The sequence below is a fragment of the Drosophila innubila genome (assembly GCF_004354385.1).
Source record: "Drosophila innubila isolate TH190305 chromosome 2R unlocalized genomic scaffold, UK_Dinn_1.0 1_C_2R, whole genome shotgun sequence".
NCBI classification, from domain to species: Eukaryota; Metazoa; Arthropoda; class Insecta; order Diptera; family Drosophilidae; genus Drosophila; species Drosophila innubila.
The window spans coordinates 18,332,120-18,354,669 of NW_022995374.1; the positions used below are offsets into that span (position 1 = coordinate 18,332,120).

Below are 22,550 nucleotides of genomic sequence, written 5' to 3' on the forward strand. Positions count from 1 at the left end.
CAAACTGTAAATAAATATGTTTCCTTATTTATAAGTCGTTTGTCGAGGAGTAGCAACTTTTCACAACCGAAGTAAAGTCAAGTTCAAAATTTGTTTACAGTTGAATGAATAAAAATATGCACTCGTAAAATTTAATGAATGACGCTTGGTGTACTTATGTGGCGTACAAATCTTGAGGTTGCTAATTGATACTGCAAATACCGCAAAACCAGTTCTAAGTATGTGAAACTTTCCATTAATGCTTGAAGACGACCAACAGAAGGATCTATTATATATATATAAAATTATTAATATCAAACTTTCTAAACTTTCACTTAACAAACTGAGCCAGATTTAAAATCAAAACAATTTCAACAATTTTAGTGTCAGTTTGTCGATTAACGTCGTTTTTGAATATGCTAATCAAAAACCAGTTAACGACCATAGTATACAAATTACGGAATTAAACGATATGCAAGCAGCCAAATGCAAGTTCAACAAAAACAAATCAACAAATATTAAAAAATGATTTTTATTTAGGCACTGAACATTCTTTATAAAGTGTGTATGGAATTGCTTTAAGTACAATCAAAAATATCAGTAAAGTTCCCTCTTTAAAATGCCTTTATTTAAATGTACATGTTTCGCATTGGATATTTAGATTTTATTTATCCAGATTGATTCACTTGTGCAAATTGTTGAGGAACTCCTTGTGACGCTGAATGGCCTCCTCGTGCTCCTTGATCTGCTGATGATGGAATTCAGCCTGATGGATCTGGTCGTTCTTCAAGCGCTCCAACTGATCCCTTTGCTGCGTAGAAAAAAGTAAACACAATTATAGAAAGATGATAAAAATTTGAAAAATATGAAAGTAATAAACGTATAATTTATTGTGCAAAAAGCAATAATGATAAATGTGCAAATACCTAATTATAAGTAGCCGATAATTGTGACAGCGTCGCATTCTAAAAAGTATTATTAACCTACAGCTTTTACCTTATAAACCTGCTTAGCCATGGCTCCAAAGTCCCATTGCCTGAGAGCCAACACGAATATTAAGTATTAAAATATTAGCACGCATACGTAAAATTCGAATAAATTCCCCAAAAAAACAAAACAAAATATTCAACCTATAGAAGAGTCAACTCATGCGTTTTAGCCATATTATTATCTAGCAAAGCTGGCTAACAATGTGCGACTGAGAAAGCATAAAAGCCAAACAAATTGCGGGAAAAACGTCGTCAGTATTTGTTGTTTTTTTTTTTTATTTTTTGTTGTTGTTATTCTTGGCAGCAGCATCTGCCTGCGATCCCAAGTTAAACCTGAACCAGATTATTCTGTATCGGTTATGGGTCTGCGTTGCTTTCGAGCCAGTTTTAGTTGTAAATTGGCAGCCAGAGTGTCGCTAACGTGACCAACGAGCCCAACAAATTAGCCAAGTGTAAAAAAAATGTACTAAGAAAGTAGAATTTGAAGCCAAGGCTAATATTAATACAACTGATCAAATAGTTTATATAGCTTGCAAATATTACTAATTATATGTCAATAATACTAAATGCGGCAATAGAACGAAGAATAAAGAATTTATCAGTTCCAAAAAAATAATAATAAACACAAAAAACAAAAACATACAGAAAAAATATTCTATAAAGACTGTTGATAAATAAAAAACAAACTATTAAAACGAAAAACCAAAACAAATATAAATAATATTCTATAAAAACAGTTGATAGGCGCTGACCATCCCATTCCATCTGGTGCATTGATAACAAGCCCACCATTCGAGATGCTACACCTACGAGAAACTTTGTTTCTACTCTTCATACTTGGAGCGAGTCTCGCTGAGGCAGCCTACAACAGCTACGCAGCTCCTGCTGCTGCCTCTGGAGGCCTTCGTCCCGGCAATGGACGTGCTCCTGGAGGAGGACGACCGGTGCGCTCTGTGGAGACACTGTATCAGTGGAAACAACTGGAGTTCGGATTTGCCACGCCACAGGATCGACAACAGGCAGAAGCAGACGGCAACTTGATGCCGGAAAATGGAACTCCCATCGATGTTCAGCCGCATTTCCTGTCCAATGGACAGGTGCGTGTGTTCACCACCATTCCCAGGTTTGTCACTGGCATTCCCTACACCCTGGCCACCGTCTCCGACCAGGAGGGCCCCAATGGGCCACAGTTGCAGCCGTATCCCAACTATGCCTGGCACAACAACAATGGAGACGACTGTGATCGCATCACATCCGCTTTTCGTGTAGCCGTAAGTGGTTGGAGAAATCTCAAACTGATATATACTTAAGTGAATTATCGTTGCAGATCTCGGAGTGCAATCAGATGTGGGTTATCGATTCGGGCAACGTTGGTGGTGTCCAACATTGTCCTCCGCAACTGTTGCAATTCGATCTCAACAGCGACACTTTGCTGCATCGCTTCCGATTCCCCAATGAGACTTACACTCCAGGTGCCTCACTCTTTATTGCCCCCAATCTATTTGTGCAAGATCCTCCGCCACGCAACTGTGCACGTACCATAATCTATGTGCCGGATGTCACCAATCACGGCCTCGTAGTCTACGATCACCGGGCAAATGCTGCTTGGCGCGTCGAGAATCGTTTCATGTACCCAGATCCAGATTATGGACGTCACACCATTGCCGGCGAGAGCTTTGATTTGATGGACGGCATCTTTGCGGTCAACAATGACAGACAAAATCTCTATTTCCATCCCCTGGCCAGTGTCAGTGAGTATTCGGTTCCTTTGAGTGTTCTCAACAGACGACAGAACTGGGAAAATGGAGTGGATGCCATGTCAGATCAGTTCACGCTCTTGGGCAGACGTAAGAGCGAATGTGCCGCCTCAGCCATTGACAGTCGTGGCAATCTCTACTGCGTCACCTTCAATCCCATCAAGCTTTTTGCGTGGAATGTGAAAACACGCTACACCACTCGCAATTTTGGCAATTTGCCAGCTAAAGCCAATGAATTGCAGTTTGTCAGCGGCATGAAAGTAGCACGTAATGCCGAAGGAAAGGAGGAGCTTTGGATGCTCTCCAATCGTTTTCAGGTGAGTGAAATCCTTCTTTATTGATTTCTAGCACAAGTATTTCCCTATCCTAAATTAAAAGTTATTTAAAATATTATTTATAAATCGGTTTTTAAGTTTCCTTTCCCTTTTTTTTTTACAGAAAATTGCCAGTGGCACATTAAATTCCAACGAGGTGAACTTCCGAATTTTGCGTCGTCCGCTCGACGATATACACAGTGGAGTATTCTTCGCCAGTGACGATGACCTGACCAATCGTCTTATCTTTAATTAATCTACATCTAACTTGTAATTCCATTAAGCTAAGAATCAGTTGTTAAAATAAAATTCGAACTATATAACTACATAAATAAAATAAATAAAATAAAATATTACAAACAATTTTAATTGTATGAAATAGACAGCATTTATTAAGATAATATTTAGTTATATAAAATAGATCGAAAAATCTAAAACTCGATTTTCGCAGAAGCGATTTTTAGCTACTTTAGCTCGATGAATTTATTTAATCGACTTTCATGAAAAATCGATAACTCAACTCATATTGTTTAGCATCAAAATTTAGAAATTTTAACTTTTTTCGAAGTTTCAAAAACTTTAAACTGTCATAACTATGTCAGATCCTAACCTATTTTCTCGAGGAATTAATTTTGTCATAATGCATTTTAATTATTTTTTTTGCTCTGCATCAAAATTGGAAAATTAAATTAAAAATTAAATTCTTCCATAATCTGTCTCACTTTCTTGAATAGCTATAAATGATAAGCATTTTTCCTACGCATTATTAACCGACAGCATCTATCATATAAAGCCACTTTCAAGAATCAAAATACCTCAACGTAAAATCAAAAAAATCTCGCCAAAAAACAAAACCGTGTTTAATAATAAAATTATAATCCAAACAGATTGCGGGAGAAACGACGCATGCTCAAATTTAGCACAGACCCCTTTGCATAGAAATTATCACTTCCAAAAATAATAATAAAATAGTAGCAAAGGTTACAGTCAAGAAAGCTCGACTTTAGGAGACCGTAAAAATTAACTCTGTAAGTTTTTTAATATGAAAAAAATTATGAATATCAAAGTTTCTGAAGAGGGGATCAATAACATTTAGCCGATATTATTACCTATTATTACTTTGTATACAGAATATATGGAATCTGTATCTATTTAACAGTTCTTTTAAATAGAATATTTTGATTAATAATATAATTAAGACAAATTTGAACTGCTTAGGATACACAGAAATTAAACGTACATACCAATTATGGTGTGTCTAGCTCTAACAATGCTTAATTTTTAGGTAATCCTGATCAAGAGTATAAAATACCCTATGATGTCTGCCACGCTTTCTGCTGAGTTTTAAAAACTTTTATCTTTCGGCAAACTTGATAGACCCTTTGTACTTTTCGAGTACAGGGTCTTAATATAAAACAAAAAGTTGAATACAAACATTAACAGAATTCAATAAAACCTGATGACAAGCGCTGACTATCCCATTCCATCAAGACGATTGGCACTCGAGCCATCATTCGAAATGCTACGTCGACGAGAAACTTTGTTTCTGCTCTTCATACTTGGAGCGAGTCTCGCTGAGGCTGCGTACAACAGCTACGCACCTGCCGCTGATGCGACTAGAGGTCGTCTAACTGGAACTGGACGTGGTCCCGGAGGAGGACGACCGGTGCGCTCTGTGGAGACTGTGAAGCAGTGGAAAAAACTGGAGTTCGGATTTGCCACGCCTCAGGATCGACAACAGGCGGAAGCAGCTGGGAATTTGATGCCGGAGAAGGCAACTCTTATCGATGCTCAGCCGCATTTCCTGCCCAATGGAAAGGTGCGTGTGCTCACCACCATTCCCAGGTTTCGCACTGGTATTCCCTACTCCCTGGCCACCGTCTCCGACCAGGAGGGACCCAATGGGCCACAGTTGCAGCCGTATCCCAACTATGCCTGGCACAACAACAATGGAGACGACTGTGATCGCATCACATCCGCTTTTCGTGTAGCCGTAAGTGGTTGGTGTAATCTCAAACTGACATATTCTTAAGTGAAACATCATTGCAGATGTCGGAGTGCAATCAGTTGTGGGTTATCGATTCGGGCAAGGTTGGTGCAGTGCAGCATTGTCCGCCACAACTGTTGCAATTCGATCTCAAAAGCGACACTTTGCTGCATCGCTTCCGATTCCCCAATGAGACTTACATTCCAATTGCCTCACTCTTCATTGCACCTAATCTTCTAGTGCAAGATCCTCCGCCACGTGGCAACTGTGCTCGCACAATGGTCTACGTGCCGGATGTTGGCTATCACGGCCTCGTTGTCTACGATCAAAGTGCGAACACCGCTTGGCGAGTGGAACATCGATTTATGTATCCAGATCCGGGTTATGGACTTCACACCATTGCCGGCGAGAGCTTTGATTTGATGGACGGCATCTTTTCGGTCAACAATGACAAACGCAATCTCTATTTCCATCCCCTGGCCAGTGCCAGTGAGTATTCGGTTCCTTTGAGTGTTCTCAACAGACGACAAAACTGGGAAAATAATGTAGAGGCAATGTCGGATCAGTTCAAGCTCCTGGGCAAACGAAATGGCGCATGTGCCGCCTCAGCCATTGACAGTCGCGGAAATCTCTACTGCGTCACCTTCAATCCCAACAAGTTGTTGTTTGTTAATACGGCCAACACCACTCCCAATTTCGAAAGTCTGCCAGACGAATCCAATGAACTGCAGTTTGTCAGTGGCATGAAAGTCACACGTAACTTGGCTGGTCAGGAGGAGCTCTGGATGATGTCTATTCCGTATCAGGTAAATGAACTCTTTACATCTTCTGCCTTCCCCCTTTTTATACATTTCCATGATAATATTTATTTGCAGAAAATTCGCAGTGGTACTATAAATTTTAACGAGATGAACTTCCGAATTTTGCGACGCCCGCTCGACGATATACACGGTGGAGTGTTTTTTGCCGGAGGCAATGACTTGAACAATCGCCTCATCTTTACTTAATCTACGCCTTACTTCTAATCCAATTAAGATTAGAATCTACTGTTAACCCAAAATAAAAGTCTCACTTTTACGAGCAATTCCAACTTGAAGTTCTCATCATCGTAGTAAATTAAAGCTTTCTAGCTCTTATCAATTGTGGTCTAAGATGATTTAAAGCCAGGACAAAATGTTTTATATACATATATGGTTTATCAAAATAGAAGAAAATTTATATAAAAAAAAAAAAACTATATTTATAACTTTGGCTTGACAACAATTAATTAAATAATAAATTCAAAAATAATAACAACTAGCAAGCTCAACTGTGGAAGACCTTGTAGTTATTTTGTAAAAAATATATCAAATTTTAAAAAAAATTAAACAATAAAATAAAAAATAAAAAAGCTAAAATTATTAATACAAAAACTTCGAAATTCTACAAACATTTATCTTTCAGAAAACTAAATACTCTTTTTACTTTTTAAATACAGGGTCCCATAAAAACAATATTCAATGCAAACAAGAATATTATTCTATAAAGACTGATGATATACACAAACAATCTCATTCCACAATTGACATTTGAGCTATCATTCGAGATGATATTTCAAGAAATATTTTCGACGCTGCTTTTACTGCTCGTATTTGGAGCATATTTCAGGTATGCACTTGCCGCTGAGGCAGCGAGGAGTAGTCTTTCAGTGCGCACTGTAGAGATACTGTACCAGTGGAAACAGCTGGAGTTCGGATTTGCCGCGCCTCAGGATCGACAACAGGCGGAAGCAGATGGAAATTTATTGCCGGTGAATAAAGCTCCCATCGATGTTCAGCCGCATTTCCTGCCCAATGGACAGGTGCGTGTGTTCACCACCATTCCCAGGCTTCGCACTGGTATTCCCTACACCCTGGCCACCGTCTCCGACCAGGAAGGACCCAATGGGCCACAGTTGCAGCCGTATCCCAACTATGCCTGGCACAACAACAATGGAGACGACTGTGATCGCATCACATCCGCTTTTCGTGTAGCCGTAAGTGGTTGGAGAAATCTCAAACTGATATATACTTAAGTAAATTATCGTTGCAGATCTCGGAGTGCAATCAGATGTGGGTTATCGATTCGGGCAACGTTGGTGGTGTCCAACATTGTGCACCGCAACTGTTGCAATTCGATCTCAACAGCGACACTTTGCTGCATCGCTTCCGTTTCCCCAATGAGACTTACACTCCAGGAGCCTCACTCTTTAATGCTCTAAGTCTACTGGTACAAGATGGAAACTGTGCCAGTACCATAATTTATGTGACGGATGTCACCTTTCACGGCCTCGTTGTCTACGATCAAAGTGAAAATACCGCTTGGCGGGTGGAACATCGATTTATGTATCCAGATCCGGATTATGGACTACACACTGTTGCAGGCGAGAGTTTTACTCTAATGGATGGCATCTTTGCAGTCAACAATGACAAACGCAATCTCTATTTCCATCCCCTGGCCAGTGTCAGTGAGTATTCGGTTCCTTTGAGTGTTCTCAACAGACGCCAGAACTGGGAAAATAATGTAGAGGCAATGTCGGATCAGTTCAAGCTCCTGGGCAAACGTAATAGCGAATGTGCCGCCTCAGCCATTGACAGTCGTGGCAATCTCTACTGCGTCACCTTCAATCCCAACAAGCTGTTCGTCTGGAATTCGAATAAACCATACACCACTCGGAATTTTGCCAATCTGCCAGCCAAATCGAATGTGTTGCAGATTGTTTGTGGCATGAAAGTAGCCCGAAATGCCGAAGGTAAGGAGGAACTCTGGATGCTCTCCAAACGTCATGGGGTATGTCAACTTCTAACTTCTCCCACTGATCCCTCTTATAAAGTTTTATGGTTAACTTGTTTTACAGAAAATTCCCAACAAGGTGAACATCCGAATTTTGCGTCGCCCACTAGACGATATAATTGATGAATTGACCAACTAAAAAATCTACGCATCAACTTCTAATTTCTCTTGTTATCAGCTAGAATATTTCGTCGCCAATCAACTTGTTACAAAGTTCAAGATCGTCCTATCGCTGATGCTGTGAATTAAAGACGATTCTCGGGCTCGTGGGACATGTGGAATTTAAACGAATTAATTTGAGCAACTCGTTAACAAAAATAAAACCGGATCCGGTATAAAATAAAATTAGTTAAAATAAGTTATACAAGCAATGCGAATATAAAATACACTAACAAAAGAAATGAGTTACAGTGGAATTAAAAAAAGTCTAAAAGAAATCTTTTAAACAAAATAGACAAACACGATGATAACGGCACAATGCCCCATTGTAGTATATTACATGATATAAAAATAAGCTGCAACATTTGAGGGGCCAATGGACTCCACTTTGCCGTCATTTGCTGCACAATGTGGAAGTTGGAAGTGACTGGAAGTCGTTGGAAGTTATGCATAATGAGACAACCAATTTGACCAGCTCGTTTTTTATTATTTTGGTGTTTTTATTTATTATTTATGTTGTTGTTGTTGTTGATGTTGATAATTGGGAGTGGACGCAGACAAATGGCTACAATGAGAATTTCAATGCACGCTCTTAATGTGCAATTAAACCAGTTTAAAGCAAAGCTGACCCAATTGACCAGGTCTGTTCAGGTTTGGCAGCCGAAGCTGTGGCCGATTGGCGGATTAGAAAGACATACGCCGTTTGATGGCGTCGCTGGCGCAGTTACAATTTGAGTCTTACATCGAGCAGACCAGAGGAAAGTGAAAGGATTACCGCATCATGGCAAACCAGCATTGCATAAGGATATTAACGCTGCTCAACTGCTTTCTGGCCATTGTGAGAGGACAGTACACCCAAGGACATGGCGTTGCATACGACTCCAAGGCACTGGAAAGCATATTTGAGGCACGCAACCTTGAGCTGGGATTCCCCACGCCACAGGAACGTGAACGTGTGCTGAGTGCTGGACTCTATAATCCTGATGGCGTTGTGCCCATTGATGTGGATGTATACTACACACGTAAGTACTCAATAACACATGACCATTAATCCCCCGTCGATCATTGCCACAATTCTTGTTAAGCTTGAACCGGTGCTAATAATAATTGAACGTCATTAAGTTGTACGATTTATCGCAGAATGGCAATTAGAATCTTAATTACGGTCGCAAATCAGAGTGAAGAATGAATAAATTGTTTGGTGGAATGTCAAAATCTTAGATATATTAATAAAGAACATTCTATATCACCTTATTTCGGGAAACAGAATAAGGTCGGTTAAATTTGTACCTATAATAAAAATTACTTTTAACTCTTATTTTTGATCTATCAATTAATTGTTTGCAAAATGAAAAAAGGCACACAGATTCAAATTTAACTATAAAATTGTTTTAATAGGCCCTTTTTCCAATATTTTATTTATTTTACAGATCTATATATTTATGTATTCCTTATATGTGAAACCAAAATAACAAAAATAAGTTATATAACAAAAATAAAACAAGAAATGACAAATTTCACGTCATATAGTTGTTTGCAAAATGCAAACACTCCGTTTGGCTACCCTCTTCTTTAAAAATGCACACAAATATTCAATGAAGTTTAAGTCAGGGCTCTGGGCAGAGGTTTCTATAACCTGACTGCAGTTGCACAGCGCACAGGTCCGGCACAGCAGGGATTTGTTTTTAGGGTCATTGAAGCCCACAATTTTTATTCAGGTCTAGAAAAAAAGTTACTTTGCCATAAAAAAAAAAAAAAATCAAATAATTTTTATAATATAATTTACAAATCTTAATAATCTGATGTTTCACTTTCAACTTTCTCTCAGATGGTGATAAAACGCCCTCAATATTTGTGACCATACCGCGATTTGCAAAGGGCGTGCCCTACTCCCTGGCTTACGTGACCAACGAGGTGCGAGCGAATGGAACCGAGTTGCGTGCCTATCCCAACTACGATTGGCATCAATCCCATGGAGCCGACTGCAATGGATTGACTTCGGTGTACCGTACACTAATTGACGAATGTGGACGCATGTGGATATTGGACAGTGGGGAGATTGACTTTGTACAACACTGTCCACCACAGCTGTATGCCATTGATCTGGCCAGCGGAAACATGGTGCACCATTACCGCATGCCAATGGGATTGTACAAACCCGGAGTCAGTCGCTTTGTGACTCCCACTATTGAGTTGGATGCTCATAATTGCGATGTGGGACATGTGTACATGGCTGATTCCATAGGCGCTGGCATTGTGGTCTACGACGTGGCTGCACAGAAATCCTGGCGCATTGAGAACAAGTACACCTCTCCGCATCCAGACTTTGGCACCTTCACCATAGCCGGCGAGAGTTTTGAGCTGTGGGATGGAACTGTAGCCTTGACACTGACTCCACATGGACTGGCTGGTCGCATGGAACGAATGCTATACTTCCACTCGTTGTCGGGTGATTGGCAAATGGCCATTCCCCTGCAGGTGGTCAACAATGCCAGCTTGTGGACTGGCAGCATGTGGAAGCCCAATGATGTAACCATCGCCTTGGATCAGTTTGTGGTGCTGGGCAAGAGGGGAAGTCAGTGTGTAGGCACTGCCATGAGCGAGACGGGAATGCTACTCTGCGGCCTTGTCCAACCACCCAGCATTATGGCCTGGAATATACGTCAGCCGTACAAACATGAAAATCTAGCTTTAGTGATCCACGATGAGAAGCGACTGCAGTTCCCCAGCGGCATGAAAATTGTGAGGAATCATGAGGGAAAAGAGGAAATGTGGGTGCTATCGAATCGTTTGCAGAAGGCTTTTGGTTCTGGACTCAACTACCAGGAAGTCAATTTTCGCATACAGAAATGTGGGGTACATGAGTTGCTCAGTGGTTTGCCTTGCCACTAAACGAATCTCCTAAAATTTTCATTTTTGTGCTAAAACAAAACTTGAAAGTATCATATTAGTATTTTGCCTTTCACTTGGCAAGCCAGAGTTGCCACTTTTGGTCGTTTTCGCAATTCTTCGACATTTTTTAGTACATTTTAATGAAAATTGAAAGTATCATTCTAGCAAATTATACGCGCGAGCTTATGAATCATGTATCATATACGATATTTAAATAAATTGTAAATATTTATTTTTGTCTGAGTTCACTAACCTTCTTGTAGAAGTACTCCTCCTCGCGTGCGGCTTCCATTTTGCCAAAGGCGCCACCAGCCTCGCGAATGGATCCACCGCCGCCACCTCCCTTGCCGGCACCGCTGCCCAAGTCACCGAGTTGACCGCTCATTTTGGCCAACCTGTGGGGGAAAACGTCATACACAAATACATATGAAATACAAATCAATATTTAATTGCACTTGGTTGGTTATGCAATAATGAAGTCGGTAGTACACACACAAACACATATGTACATGTATACAAAGTACCGGGACAAATGAAAAGAAATTTTGGCTCCCAAATTGAGATTATCTTATCAGTAAAAGAAAATTAACGACAGTTACGTATGTGTTTGTGCTTGGAGCACCTTCTGCCATGAAAAATAGTTTTTCAATGTGCTTTAACAACTATTACTTTGTATTAAGGTGTCAGGTAATTAGCATTTAATTAGAGTTGAAACACTTACTGCACTCCTGCTGGGTACAAACGGGCAGTACTACGACGTACAACGAACATTCTGCTTAATAAGTTATGTAGATTATTAAGATGACAATCTAAAGAAAAATAAAATAAGTATTAAACAGTCAGTGATCCGCAAACGATAGACAAAGCACAGATGCAGTTCACGATAAAAAAGGAAAAAATGAAAGAAAAAAAAACCAAAAACAACAAAGAAAAGCTTCAGAAATATGTACATATGTAGATACACGCAAATATGTACTTTGCAATTTTTGTATGTATCCAGATATCAATATATATCCAGCGTTTTTTTTTATTCTTTGCACAATATATAAACAATGTATATTGTGTATAAATTAACAAATGTATATGTATATTTCGGAATTTTTATTATGGCGCAAAAAACTTACTCGACTCTTCTGCGTATAAAACTTGTATGGCGTGAGTGCTGCCGTACTTTGAAGCCGGTTGCATTTAGTGCTGCCACCCATTTCAATTGTTACAAAGTTGCCACTCATTATGTATATGATCAAATAGTGGCAACGCTGCTTGGCAACTTGTTAACATAAAGCAGAAAAATTGCCGACGGACGCTTGTTTATTTGTTTAAAAAAGTAAATTTACCTAATTACAATTAGCATATTTGTTGTTACAACAGATAAGTGGGACATAATTGCAAGACAAAAATGGCCGACGCCGATGATGGAGCTGAGTTGCTGTTTTTTGACACGTTCTCGCACGAAGAAGTCACCGTAAGTATAATTTGCATTTTCGTTGTAGAAATTCACATTTACTATAAATGAAATAATATAAATATGTTTGTCATTAAAAGGACATCAACTTGGACCTGGTTCAGTTTCCAAAGCCCGTGTTTATAACGCAAGTGCGCATTATACCGCTGGGTGCCCGGGTACAAGCGGACTTTCCGGGCGGTGTTCGTCTGGGCGCCACGAATCCCTCAAAATTCGATCTGGAGTTCTTTGTGAACGATTTGGGCATGCCGGGTGCCTCGGCATTTGAGAACTTGGGACTCTTACGCTACAATCAGAATGATTGTATTCATCTTGACTGCTCACAGGAGAAGATTCCAACGGATGGACTCGTCCTGCGTGGCTGGTATAGTGCAATTACCCTTGCTATCTACGGCATACTCACTAACTCGGTAACGGAACCCATAGCGAGTCCCACGCTGCCTTGCGAGCCAGCTATGATTGGGCCGGAGATTTGCAATCTAAGCGGAGATGCTCACAATGTAATCATTCCCGAAGAGGTACTAAAAGAGGATTGGTCGGAGCCCATACCGAGTGAACTATTGGTGACTACGGCACACAAAGCCAATGTCAGTGTTAGTGACTATGAGCATGATGACATCGAATACGGCATATCGCGAGATCATTATCATCAACATGCGGATGAGGAGCAACGTGAATTGCGCCGCCTGCGAAGATCCACGCATTCGACGGATCATTCGCCGCCTCCAATACGAACCCATTCGCATTCCGAGAGCAACGATAGGGAATACCTGCGATGGTAATATAGTAGACATAATTACTGGCATATTTATGTAATTCATTAACTTTTTATTTCTGCAGCTCTCGTGACAAGGCGCCACGTGATTGGTCTCGTTCACCAGAGTATTCGAGCCATCGTTCACGTCGCAAGCGCTCGGAGCGGTCACGCTCTGATGCTGATGAGCACAAGTGGCCACGTACTCCGCCCGTTTCAATTGATTCTCCCACGCGACCGCGTTCTCCAGACACCATGGACTATGACGATGATGATACCCGCTCTCACTACAAGCTGCAGAGTTCGCATACCTATCGACACTCGTCGGAATCTTTGCCACGCGAGCGCGAGGAGGAAGAACGTGAGCGGGAACGAGAAAGATCAGATACACCGCAAGAGCAATTTGAGCCGATTCTGAGTGATGATGAGATTATTGGCGATGATTTGGAAGATGAAGACGATGGTGTGGATGCAGCGGCTGCGGCAGAGTATGAACGGGAACTGGAGGCAGCCGCAGCAGCTGCACCGCCAGCCATAGACGCCTTTGAGCCATGGCAACGTCCGTTGTTGGTCTACAAAGGCGACTTGCAGGCACACTTTAGCAAGGAGCTGGACACATTGCGTCTGCTCTTCAAGAAGCTGTCACTGCAGATACGCTGGGACAATGTGAACGCATTCAATGAGGAACATGGCGGTGTCACTGTCGATGAACGCGAGCAGTTTGTCTACCTGGGGGAGCAGCTAAACAATCAACTGGGCTACTTGACACAGCACTACAAGCGTCGCAATTTCGTGCTGCAACAGTTCTTCAAAAATGACGAATCCCATTTGCGTCAGGCTGCAAATATTCTACAGATTGCGCTGAGCTTCCAGGCAGCTTGTATGCAACCACAACCAGCTTTCAAGATTCGTCACATCAAGCTGGGAGCACGCATGGCCGAGCTGCTTTGCAGCTATGAGCAACTGTTCCAGCATCTGCTGCAGCACCACAACTTTGATGCATTCGAAGCGATCTTCAGTCTCTATCAGGAGCCTTACATGGCGCTATCGATTAAATTGCAGCTCCTTAAGGCTGTCTACTCCATGCTGGATACACAAACAGGCATTAAACACTTTCTGGCAGCTAAAACCAATGGCTATCAACTGATTGTCGAGTCCATTAAGACGGCCAAGTTGACACGAACTAAATATGCTCTCCAGGCCATCATCAAGAAACTGCATCTCTACGAGGCTTTGGAAAGTGTGCGGAAAAGTTGCACGCAGCTTTTCATACGGAAAATGGAACGACAACCCCAAGAGGTTTATCAGCAAATTGAATTCGCCTTTGAGATGCTTATGGATGCCTTGTTGGCCAATCAGTTAAGTTTTCAGCAGCCACGTCGCTTTCTGCCCGTCTCCAAGAAATTCGAATTGGTCACTGATCCAAATGCACAGCGAAGCTTTGGAAATGCCCTACAATCTTACTTTACCCAGCACTCTCTGGCCGAATCCCTGCTGTTGATTCTAAGCAATTCCAAGGAGCTGCCAGCCACAACATTCCTGTGCACTTTGGATCTAATGCATGCGCTGCTCAAATCCCATGTGGGCATTGATTACTTTGTGGACGATGCATTTGAAGTGACGCAACTAATTGTTGCCATACTTCTTGGACTGGATGAGGTGCCCAAGGAGCCCAAAGTTGAGTTAGTCAAAGAGGAAGCACCGGAAGGTAGGCTTAAACATAGACAAGACGCGACTAAGACTACATTTTCTATATCTTTTAGTTAAATCGGAGCAAGCAGATAAACCCATGGACACGTCAGAGAGTTTGGAAAAGGAAACGGAAGTCAAATTAGAAGCCAATGCAGCTCCAACTGTGGCAATTGATGTTGCAGTGCAAACGGAGCCCACAGCCGTGGTTCTGGGCAAGGTATTTCAACAGATTGGCCCTATTCTTCGTCCCGTGTTGCCACGTTTGGCGCGATTGGGAATTGAGTTGGCCTACAAGGTGCAGACACGTTATCACCTGGATGCAATTGTGTTTACGGCCGCAGCACCCGAATATGATACCATCAAACTGGCCACGCACATGCATTCCATCTATTCGCAGACCTGCGATCCGGCTGGACGTCAGCACACCATTGAGGTGCTAGGATTAAACAATAATCTAAAGATATTCATGGACCTTATCAAGAAAGAGCAGCGTCTGCAGTCACAGCGTCAATTGAGCTCACCGGGCACCAAATACAAGAGCCCAGTGCTTAGTTACGCCGTCGACATGGTCGATGCATGTGTGCGCTACTGTGAGCAGCTGGATTACCTCATCGAGCATGGCGCTGTCATCCTGGAGCTGGCCAAGAATCACGAGACCTTTGAGCCCTCTGTGTCCGCCGTGCTGCAGGAGATGTATGTGTATATGAAGCCATTGGAGGCTATCAATGTATTTATCTACGATGATATCATGCCTCTGGTGGAGGTAATTGGACGTTCCCTAGACTATCTGACCACATTTCCGGGTGATTTGATTATGGCATTGCGTATATTACGTTTCCTGGTCACCACCAAATCAACTCCACCGCCAGGCATCAAGCCATCCAAGCGATTGGGCACCGAAGAACTCAAACATCGTTTTGTTGCCCTTCAACTGTATGCAGCGGATGGCGTCCAGCTGCTGATCCAAATCATGGAACGACTCTGCACATATTTCGAGCAGCCGGGAATGCATGCGCCCGCCTTGATGACCATACAGGGTGTCCACTGTTGTCAGATTATGTTGCCCACGCTCCAAATTCTACGCGAACTCCTCTCCTATGCCATACTGTGCCGCGATGGCACCTTCAAGGATCTGACGGCCATTGATCATCTGGTTAAGGTCTATTTTCTGCTCTACTATTATCCCACACGCTGTCAGGCGGGCGCTGAGGTGGAACAGTGCAAGCTGGAGGTGGTGCAGACACTTCTGGCCTACACACAGCCCCACGAACAGGACGAGGAGTCGCTGCACAAGTCGCTCTGGACCCAAATGATACGCGAGGTGTTGAAGAACATCGATGGACCAGCCAACTTTATTCCCGGTCTCAAGTTATTGGCGGAACTGTTGCCACTGCCGTTGCCCATGCCACAACCACTGTGCGATCAGCTGAAGCAACAGCACAAGCAGCGTCTGATCACCGAGCGTAAACTTTGGTCCGCCCACCTGCATCCACAGAGCGGACAAATTGCCAAGCTGGTGGAGGCATTAGCTCCTTCGAGTTTTCCACAGCTCTCGGAGCTGTTGCAGCGGGTTTGCATGCAACTTTCGGATCTGGCGCCCAACATGACATTGCTGATTGCCAAGACGATCATGGAACTGCTGTGCAATGAGTATCAAAGCGCCAATTGCATGCCCACCACCAATTTGGAGCGTCTGCTTCGTTTCTCCACGCGTCTCTGTGCATTTGCTCCGCTCAAGAGCTCCATGTTGTCCATTCTGTCGGGCAAGTTCTGGGAACTGTTTCAATCTCTTTTGTCCCTCAATGAGTTCAATGATGTTGTCTCTAATTGCCAGGAGGCAGTGCATCGCATACTCGACAGTTTTCTTGATTCAGGCATCTCTTTAATTTCCCATAAATCGACGGCACAGCCAGCACTCAATCTGTCGGCCGCATTGCCACCCAAGGAGCTAATCCCTCGCGTCATCGATGCCGTCTTTAGTAATCTGGCCAGCGTGGAGGTGACACACGGAATATCCATTTTGGCAGTGCGTAATCTGGTCATTCTCACAGAGCATGAGTAAGTTACAGTTCCAAGTTTATTTTATTGGGTATTCTAAAGCTTTTTCACTTGTTTTCTTACAGCTTCACATTTTATCACCTGGCTCAGCTGCTGAAGCAGAAGATTAGCGAGTTTCAGGCCTGGATGGAGCGTGTTATACTTCACAATGAGACGGTGGAGTATAATGCCAACATTGAATCCTTGATTCTACTGTTGCGTTCTCTCACACAAATTGAGCCACCGCCAACGATGTCCGCCATGCCACAGCGCACACTTAAACTGGGCGCCACTGAGCTCGCCCAGCTGCTGGAGTTCCAGGATGTGGAGCTGGACAAGCCGCCAGTTTTGCAGCGCATTCTCAAAGTGCTGGACAAGCACAAGGCGGTGGCCAATGAGGCAGCGCTTTGTGACTTAAAGCAACTCGTTGCACTGCATTCATCAAAGGATCAGGAGACGCCTGCAGGGGCAACACCGCCAACAGAAGCGACCATCGAAGGTGAAGCAAATGCCAGTGGAGGCAACAATGCCGGAGTGACGAGTCCCCTCAATGTGGAGCCGTATCTGCCACAAGCCGAGGGCATTGTTACCCAATACGAGGCACGACCCATTTTCACCCGCTTCTGTGCGACGGCAGAGAATGCACAGCTGACGGCACGTTACTGGCTGGAACCGTTGCCCATTGAGGTTATCGAGGACATGAATGAACCACTTTATGAGCGCATTGCCTGCGATTTGACAGACTTGGCCAATGTGTGTCTGAATCCCGATTTAAATCTCACCGGGGATTGCAAACGCGTGCTCCATTTATCTGGATCGCCTCAGTCCAATCGCGAGATGACACCCACTGCTCCCTGTTTCCGTACTCGCCGCGTTGAGGTGGAGCCGGCAACTGGGCGACCCGAGAAGAAAATGTTTGTGTCCGCAGTGCGTGGTCGTGGATTTGCCAGACCGCCTCCTTCGCGGGGCGATTTGTTCCGTTCCAGACCGCCAAACACATCGCGGCCGCCTTCACTGCATGTGGATGACTTCCTGGCGTTGGAGACATGTGGAGCACAACCCACAGGTCCAACTGGCTACAACAAAATACCCTCAATGCTGCGTGGATCGCGTGTGGGTCGCAATCGCGGCTCCCGCATCTCAGCCGCAGCTGCTTACAGGTGAGCAGATCAAGATTAGGATATAATAGAGAAATCTTTAATCTTTGGCATCTCTGTTTGCAGGCAAAAGAAGCTGATGCGCATTGGATCACCCTCCAGCTGGTCAGAGTCGACTGGCACTCCATATCGCTCCAGTAATGCCGAGTCGCACTTTGGCAACAGTGAATCCCATTACACATCGCCCCATTACAGTGGACGACCGCGTGGACGTGGACTGCGCTCAAGACCGCCCTATTTACGTTAAGGATTTGCATTTAAAAATGTATTGTGTATATTACAATTTATACAATTTGTATGTATTCGTAAATAAATTTAAGAATTCTCTGTAACAACAAATTGCAAGCGCACATCGTGCTCATCCATGGGCAGCTCCTCGGTGGGAACGATCTGTTCGTTGAGTGCCAGCGCCATAATGGTGATCTTCTTATGTGGATACTTCTCCGCATGCTGAGTCAAGTATTTGTCATAGTAACCCATGCCGTGTCCCATGCGATTGCCGCTTCGTGTGAATGCCACGCCGGGCACAATGAATAGATCAATACCATGTCCTGCAATGGAGGCAGTCGTTAAAAGTAGTGATTAGGGCAATTAAAAATGTTTAATTAAAAGTTGCGCCATGTAATTGAAATTGTCGATATTTCTGGGTAAAAATATCAAATAAAAATAATATGGGTATTCCTAAATAAGATTTTGATTATATTTAAGCAAATCTGATTAATTGTTGATTTTAAACGTCAATTGAAAGTGTGAAAAATATTTTTCTAATCCTTTAATAATAGTATTAGTTTGACCAGATTTTCTGCACTTTTTCTGGCCAACCTACGCAACTTGTATGGAGCAGCTGGGAAAAACTGATCAGCGAAATCAAAATATAATCAACATATAATTTGAATGTTTCTGGAACACCCTGTATAATATTCATGTCGATATTGGTGTTATCAAAAACATCGATATATCAATATTTTTTTATCAGCAAACCTATTGACAACAAGTAGCGTGTTTAGAGGGTATCTATCTCGCTTACCATTCGTCATGGCATCCTCGCGACTCTCCTTAAAGTCTGGCTGCTTGATGTTCCACTTGGTCATTGGCAAATTATCATAATCGGTGATGTCGCGCAGTCGCACCATCTTCATTTTTGTGCCCTGGTAACTGGGCACAAATACAATCTTCTCCAGACGAAGCATCTCACAGATTATTGCCGTGGTGTCCAGTTCATCGCTGGTGCTCAAATAGATGCTGACACGCTGCGCCTGACGGAATGCCTCATTCTGCAGCACCTGTACATTGTACATTGAAGCCTCTGAGTTGGATTCCAACGAAATAACCATATACTTACCTTTGCGGTGACAGCTTGAGATTGCTTAGCTCGAGACTCGGGTGTTATGCAACCGAGAAGCTGCTTCATGCGCTTCCTCAGCGCCACTTTCAGACTATTCTGGATGGAAGCTGCCATGTCAATGCACACTTGTCTTAACCGGTGATAACTGTTTTCTATTTGCTTTCGAAATCAACTTCTATGCATAGGTCTCTCTCTTTTTCTCGCTTATCAGCAAATGTGCCCGCTATCAGTTATCAATGACCACTAGTTCTCACTCAAATTCGTAAACAACAATCGCCAGGTCAACTTATGAATTTTAAGTACACCTCCCCCGGTAAGCAGCCCCACACTGAGACTGGAAAGCAACAGTCACTTCCAGCATATTTCGCCCACTTCATGTCTGACAGCTTTACTTTGATTGCTAAATATTTTATGAAGACTTAATGTGTCAAATAAGCTGGGAATAACTGCATATTCCAAATTATTTTCTTTTTATTTGTTCATTTGTTTTAATTTCATCAGTAACCACAAAAACTCATCAGCCATAAAATAGAGTAAAAAACAATCTATAAACTATAATTTCTTTTGCTTTATCTTATTTCTTAGCTGCAACTGGCGCTTTGGTGTCCGTCTTTGTCTTGAGATTCTTGAGCTGTTCCTTTTGCTGTACAAAAATAACACATGATAAATAGAGATAAATATTTATGTATGAACAGCGTACCTGCTTGTAGAAAAACTCCTCTTCGCGTGCAGCCTCCATTTTACCAAATGAGCCGCCGGCTTCGCGAATTGCGCCACCACCGCCGCCGCCTTTGCCCGCACCGCTACCAAGTTCACCCACATGCGACATTCTCAATTGTCTGCAAGCAAATAAATTAGTGCACTGTTTATTTATACATGCAATCTTATGCAATGATGTCTCCCGAAAATTTCAAGAATATTCTGACACTTTTCTTAATGAAACTTACTGAATTTGATTGGAGTTTAGACGTTGAATAAGACGACGCAATAATAACATGTTGATTTATATACCGGTAGTTAATATAGTATACCTAACTATATATAGAGGGTGATTTATGTTTTGTATTTCGACTTGTTATGAAAAAAACCAGCTGCTTAAATATTGCCAGGGATGCCAACTTGTTTAACAAGTGAAAAAAGATTTTAACGGTCTAGGTGCAATTTATTTAAATTTGATAACAAAGAGGTGTTTTGTGTTAATCACAAGAATACCCTAGTTAATATAGTATATATGTGGAGAAGAACGAAATTTCTAAAATCAAATGTGTTCGATACATCGCCATTTGCAAGCTAAGTTTCCTCGTCAGTGTCGGTAGGGATTTTGGTACGATTCATCATGATTTTTATGCACTCCGTATTCTGTTTTATGTAATATTAATTATAAATCGGTAGTTTATTTTCAGTTATATAAATACCTCATTTAAGAAGAAGGCTTCCTCGTGAACATCCTTGTATTTGTTGAGGCAAGTGGTATTATAGAGAGCGGCGTGATCCAGAGTTTTCTGGTATTCCTCCCAATTGCGCATATAGTCGGCATTTTTAGAGCTTTCAATATGCTTGCGTATATTACACATTAGTCCTTGATTGATTGAGGTAAAATATTCTTCTTCTTTGATTCCTCCTTGCATCTTTTCCAAGCCGCCGCCCAAAAAGAAGACATTTGATATGTTGCTCTTTGTGTCCGAGTAACGTCTATTAGAGCACAGTCTTTGAAAGTTAAAGAAAAAATATATATTTAAAATACTCTTGCACCATTCTTAACACAACTGAAACTTACGCGTAATTTAGATTCAAGGCTTGTGTACGTAGAAATAAACCAGTAGGAAACATTTTTTCGTATTTAAAGTATTTAAATGTTCTATACGATATGGAAAACTTTCTGGCAATGAACATATGCTAAAGGCATCTAAATTTTATGTCAGACGATAGTAGCACAAAGTTCAAATTTTATAAAATGAAAGCAGCAATAAAAAAATCATCAGAGAACTCCGCGAAAACTACATCCCGGTAACGGTAAGTCACTATATTAAGACGTCATTTGTTGTTGAGTAAATTAAATAATTTGAAATTCAATGCGTCCATTTGAAAAAGACAGTCAATCAGTGGTAACCAAAGGACGACGCAAGACGAAGCTGGCGGCGCCCAAATCAAAATCAGCGGCTGCGCTCATTAAACGCAAAAACCGCAATGTTCAAAAAAAGGAAAACGATGGTACCGATAACTTAAATTTAACGAAGGAACCGTGTCAATTTGTTCCCGTACGTCGTAAGCCTCTGGGTGAATACATGAAGTTGGAGGCACCGATGTCTTCCCCATCTCCGTCAATGCAGGGGATGAGAATGAGCTATGCAGCCGCCGTTGAGACTGGATCAGGAGTTAAGGTTATGATATCGCCGCGTCTGAATAAACCAAATACGAGTAAATCAGGCAAGGGCAAAGCTAATAAGATAACCGCTGATACAAAGTTTCGGATATTTGATGAACAACCCAAGCCGCATATTGTTCGTGTAGATCCCAAAATGTTTCGAGCTGATGTTGAACAAAAATCAAGAATGAAGAACTCCAAATTAAAGAAACCAATACCTCAAAAGACCAGCAAACCGCAGTTAAGGGTAGCGTTGAAAACTGATCCAAATGACGTTGATATTAAGGCGCTTAAATTGCAATTTAAGAAAATGGACTGCAATACTGCAAGTACTGCAACCGTTGCAATTAAGGGCAATTCAGTATCAGCGTCTAGTGCACAGACGAGACACGTTGAGGATTTACCGACATTTGCGGATTCTGTCAGTTATTTAAGCTTTCATCATGAGCGATTGCAGCGGATAATCAAAAATCAAGATATTTGCGCAATTTGCTTACAATCACCAGAACCAATGAAGGTACCACAATTTGAGGATAAACATTTTAAATATCTCGAAGATGCTGCACTTTTGGCACAAAATCGCACCATGCTCCGCTTGTGGATGAACTCTGATCAACTTATATGCTAGTAAACAATTTTCACATACATAAATTTTTAAAGTTAAATTAGCTGATATTCTGTGTTATATGCCTGTCGAAAACTAAATTATCATTGAAATAATGCGGTCAAAATAATATTGGCTTGCTAACGCAACGTTCGATTTAATAGTCTTATTTCACAACATGTGGATAAACTCTGCTCAACTGATATGCTAGTAAACATTTTTTATACATATATTAATACTTAA

The 22,550-nt window shown here is 42.0% G+C and overlaps 9 protein-coding genes across 9 annotated transcripts; 5 read left to right on the forward strand and 4 right to left on the reverse strand.

Annotated features, from left to right (window-relative positions):
- Window positions 1-495: 495 nt before the first annotated feature.
- LOC117785817 (ATPase inhibitor mai-2, mitochondrial) lies at window positions 496-12,052 on the reverse strand. The gene is made up of 4 exons (XM_034624060.1): window positions 12,013-12,052; window positions 11,610-11,697; window positions 11,142-11,283; window positions 496-790 (listed from the first exon to the last, which is right to left on the reverse strand). The coding sequence occupies exons 2-4, from the start codon at window positions 11,657-11,659 to the stop codon at window positions 662-664; spliced, it is 321 nt and encodes a 106-aa protein (XP_034479951.1). The 5' UTR covers window positions 11,660-11,697; window positions 12,013-12,052; the 3' UTR covers window positions 496-661.
- On the forward strand, window positions 1,751-3,362 carry LOC117785811 (major royal jelly protein 1-like). The gene is made up of 3 exons (XM_034624053.1): window positions 1,751-2,239; window positions 2,296-3,042; window positions 3,164-3,362. Exons 1-3 carry the CDS (start codon window positions 1,766-1,768, stop codon window positions 3,293-3,295), a joined length of 1,353 nt encoding a protein of 450 aa, XP_034479944.1. The 5' UTR covers window positions 1,751-1,765; the 3' UTR covers window positions 3,296-3,362.
- Window positions 4,538-6,067, forward strand: LOC117785812 (major royal jelly protein 3-like). The gene is made up of 3 exons (XM_034624055.1): window positions 4,538-5,032; window positions 5,089-5,832; window positions 5,902-6,067. Exons 1-3 carry the CDS (start codon window positions 4,559-4,561, stop codon window positions 6,031-6,033), a joined length of 1,350 nt encoding a protein of 449 aa, XP_034479946.1. The 5' UTR covers window positions 4,538-4,558; the 3' UTR covers window positions 6,034-6,067.
- LOC117785759 (protein yellow) lies at window positions 8,778-11,120 on the forward strand. The gene is made up of 2 exons (XM_034623976.1): window positions 8,778-9,018; window positions 9,825-11,120. The coding sequence occupies exons 1-2, from the start codon at window positions 8,778-8,780 to the stop codon at window positions 10,886-10,888; spliced, it is 1,305 nt and encodes a 434-aa protein (XP_034479867.1). The 3' UTR covers window positions 10,889-11,120.
- Window positions 12,053-12,163: 111 nt separating the features above from the next.
- On the forward strand, window positions 12,164-18,521 carry LOC117785808 (protein virilizer). The gene is made up of 6 exons (XM_034624046.1): window positions 12,164-12,353; window positions 12,434-13,131; window positions 13,194-14,815; window positions 14,871-16,857; window positions 16,923-17,996; window positions 18,060-18,521. The coding sequence occupies exons 1-6, from the start codon at window positions 12,288-12,290 to the stop codon at window positions 18,238-18,240; spliced, it is 5,628 nt and encodes a 1,875-aa protein (XP_034479937.1). The 5' UTR covers window positions 12,164-12,287; the 3' UTR covers window positions 18,241-18,521.
- On the reverse strand, window positions 18,267-19,494 carry LOC117785815 (5-formyltetrahydrofolate cyclo-ligase). The gene is made up of 3 exons (XM_034624058.1): window positions 19,336-19,494; window positions 19,021-19,276; window positions 18,267-18,544 (listed from the first exon to the last, which is right to left on the reverse strand). Exons 1-3 carry the CDS (start codon window positions 19,450-19,452, stop codon window positions 18,309-18,311), a joined length of 609 nt encoding a protein of 202 aa, XP_034479949.1. The 5' UTR covers window positions 19,453-19,494; the 3' UTR covers window positions 18,267-18,308.
- Window positions 19,495-19,791: 297 nt separating this feature from the next.
- Window positions 19,792-20,439, reverse strand: LOC117785822 (ATPase inhibitor mai-2, mitochondrial). The gene is made up of 3 exons (XM_034624066.1): window positions 20,286-20,439; window positions 20,039-20,177; window positions 19,792-19,981 (listed from the first exon to the last, which is right to left on the reverse strand). Exons 1-3 carry the CDS (start codon window positions 20,333-20,335, stop codon window positions 19,913-19,915), a joined length of 258 nt encoding a protein of 85 aa, XP_034479957.1. The 5' UTR covers window positions 20,336-20,439; the 3' UTR covers window positions 19,792-19,912.
- Window positions 20,440-20,479: 40 nt separating this feature from the next.
- On the reverse strand, window positions 20,480-21,219 carry LOC117785816. Its single transcript, XM_034624059.1, has 3 exons — window positions 21,116-21,219; window positions 20,754-21,045; window positions 20,480-20,697 (listed from the first exon to the last, which is right to left on the reverse strand). Exons 1-3 carry the CDS (start codon window positions 21,166-21,168, stop codon window positions 20,629-20,631), a joined length of 414 nt encoding a protein of 137 aa, XP_034479950.1. The 5' UTR covers window positions 21,169-21,219; the 3' UTR covers window positions 20,480-20,628.
- A 12-nt stretch (window positions 21,220-21,231) lies between these two features.
- LOC117783740 lies at window positions 21,232-22,541 on the forward strand. The gene is made up of 3 exons (XM_034621284.1): window positions 21,232-21,255; window positions 21,321-21,351; window positions 21,430-22,541. The coding sequence occupies exons 1-3, from the start codon at window positions 21,232-21,234 to the stop codon at window positions 22,329-22,331; spliced, it is 957 nt and encodes a 318-aa protein (XP_034477175.1). The 3' UTR covers window positions 22,332-22,541.
- Window positions 22,542-22,550: the final 9 nt, after the last annotated feature.

Coding starts and splice junctions, on each gene's coding strand:
- LOC117785808 (XM_034624046.1), top strand. CDS start 12,288: ATGGCCGACGCCGATGATGGAGCTGAGTTGCTGTTTTTTGACACGTTC. Junction 13,132..13,193: donor GATAGGGAATACCTGCGATG/GTAATATAGTAG, acceptor TTATTTCTGCAG/CTCTCGTGACAAGGCGCCAC. Junction 17,997..18,059: donor TCAGCCGCAGCTGCTTACAG/GTGAGCAGATCA, acceptor CTCTGTTTGCAG/GCAAAAGAAGCTGATGCGCA.
- LOC117785811 (XM_034624053.1), top strand. CDS start 1,766: ATGCTACACCTACGAGAAACTTTGTTTCTACTCTTCATACTTGGAGCG. Junction 2,240..2,295: donor CATCCGCTTTTCGTGTAGCC/GTAAGTGGTTGG, acceptor TTATCGTTGCAG/ATCTCGGAGTGCAATCAGAT. Junction 3,043..3,163: donor TGCTCTCCAATCGTTTTCAG/GTGAGTGAAATC, acceptor TTTTTTTTACAG/AAAATTGCCAGTGGCACATT.
- LOC117783740 (XM_034621284.1), top strand. CDS start 21,232: ATGCTAAAGGCATCTAAATTTTAT. Junction 21,256..21,320: donor TAAAGGCATCTAAATTTTAT/GTCAGACGATAG, acceptor AAAAATCATCAG/AGAACTCCGCGAAAACTACA. Junction 21,352..21,429: donor AAAACTACATCCCGGTAACG/GTAAGTCACTAT, acceptor CATTTGAAAAAG/ACAGTCAATCAGTGGTAACC.
- LOC117785759 (XM_034623976.1), top strand. CDS start 8,778: ATGGCAAACCAGCATTGCATAAGGATATTAACGCTGCTCAACTGCTTT. Junction 9,019..9,824: donor TGTGGATGTATACTACACAC/GTAAGTACTCAA, acceptor ACTTTCTCTCAG/ATGGTGATAAAACGCCCTCA.
- LOC117785817 (XM_034624060.1), bottom strand. CDS start 11,659: ATGTTCGTTGTACGTCGTAGTACTGCCCGTTTGTACCCAGCAGGAGTG. Junction 11,284..11,609: donor TTGTACCCAGCAGGAGTGCA/GTAAGTGTTTCA, acceptor TTTCCCCCACAG/GTTGGCCAAAATGAGCGGTC. Junction 791..11,141: donor AGGAGTACTTCTACAAGAAG/GTTAGTGAACTC, acceptor TTTTCTACGCAG/CAAAGGGATCAGTTGGAGCG.
- LOC117785816 (XM_034624059.1), bottom strand. CDS start 21,168: ATGTTTCCTACTGGTTTATTTCTACGTACACAAGCCTTGAATCTAAAT. Junction 21,046..21,115: donor GCCTTGAATCTAAATTACGC/GTAAGTTTCAGT, acceptor TAACTTTCAAAG/ACTGTGCTCTAATAGACGTT. Junction 20,698..20,753: donor AAGCCTTCTTCTTAAATGAG/GTATTTATATAA, acceptor TACATAAAACAG/AATACGGAGTGCATAAAAAT.
- LOC117785815 (XM_034624058.1), bottom strand. CDS start 19,452: ATGGCAGCTTCCATCCAGAATAGTCTGAAAGTGGCGCTGAGGAAGCGC. Junction 19,277..19,335: donor CTCAAGCTGTCACCGCAAAG/GTAAGTATATGG, acceptor TACAATGTACAG/GTGCTGCAGAATGAGGCATT. Junction 18,545..19,020: donor CGAGGATGCCATGACGAATG/GTAAGCGAGATA, acceptor CCTCCATTGCAG/GACATGGTATTGATCTATTC.
- LOC117785822 (XM_034624066.1), bottom strand. CDS start 20,335: ATGTTATTATTGCGTCGTCTTATTCAACGTCTAAACTCCAATCAAATT. Junction 20,178..20,285: donor CTAAACTCCAATCAAATTCA/GTAAGTTTCATT, acceptor ATTTGCTTGCAG/ACAATTGAGAATGTCGCATG. Junction 19,982..20,038: donor AGGAGTTTTTCTACAAGCAG/GTACGCTGTTCA, acceptor ATTTTTGTACAG/CAAAAGGAACAGCTCAAGAA.
- LOC117785812 (XM_034624055.1), top strand. CDS start 4,559: ATGCTACGTCGACGAGAAACTTTGTTTCTGCTCTTCATACTTGGAGCG. Junction 5,033..5,088: donor CATCCGCTTTTCGTGTAGCC/GTAAGTGGTTGG, acceptor ACATCATTGCAG/ATGTCGGAGTGCAATCAGTT. Junction 5,833..5,901: donor TGATGTCTATTCCGTATCAG/GTAAATGAACTC, acceptor ATTTATTTGCAG/AAAATTCGCAGTGGTACTAT.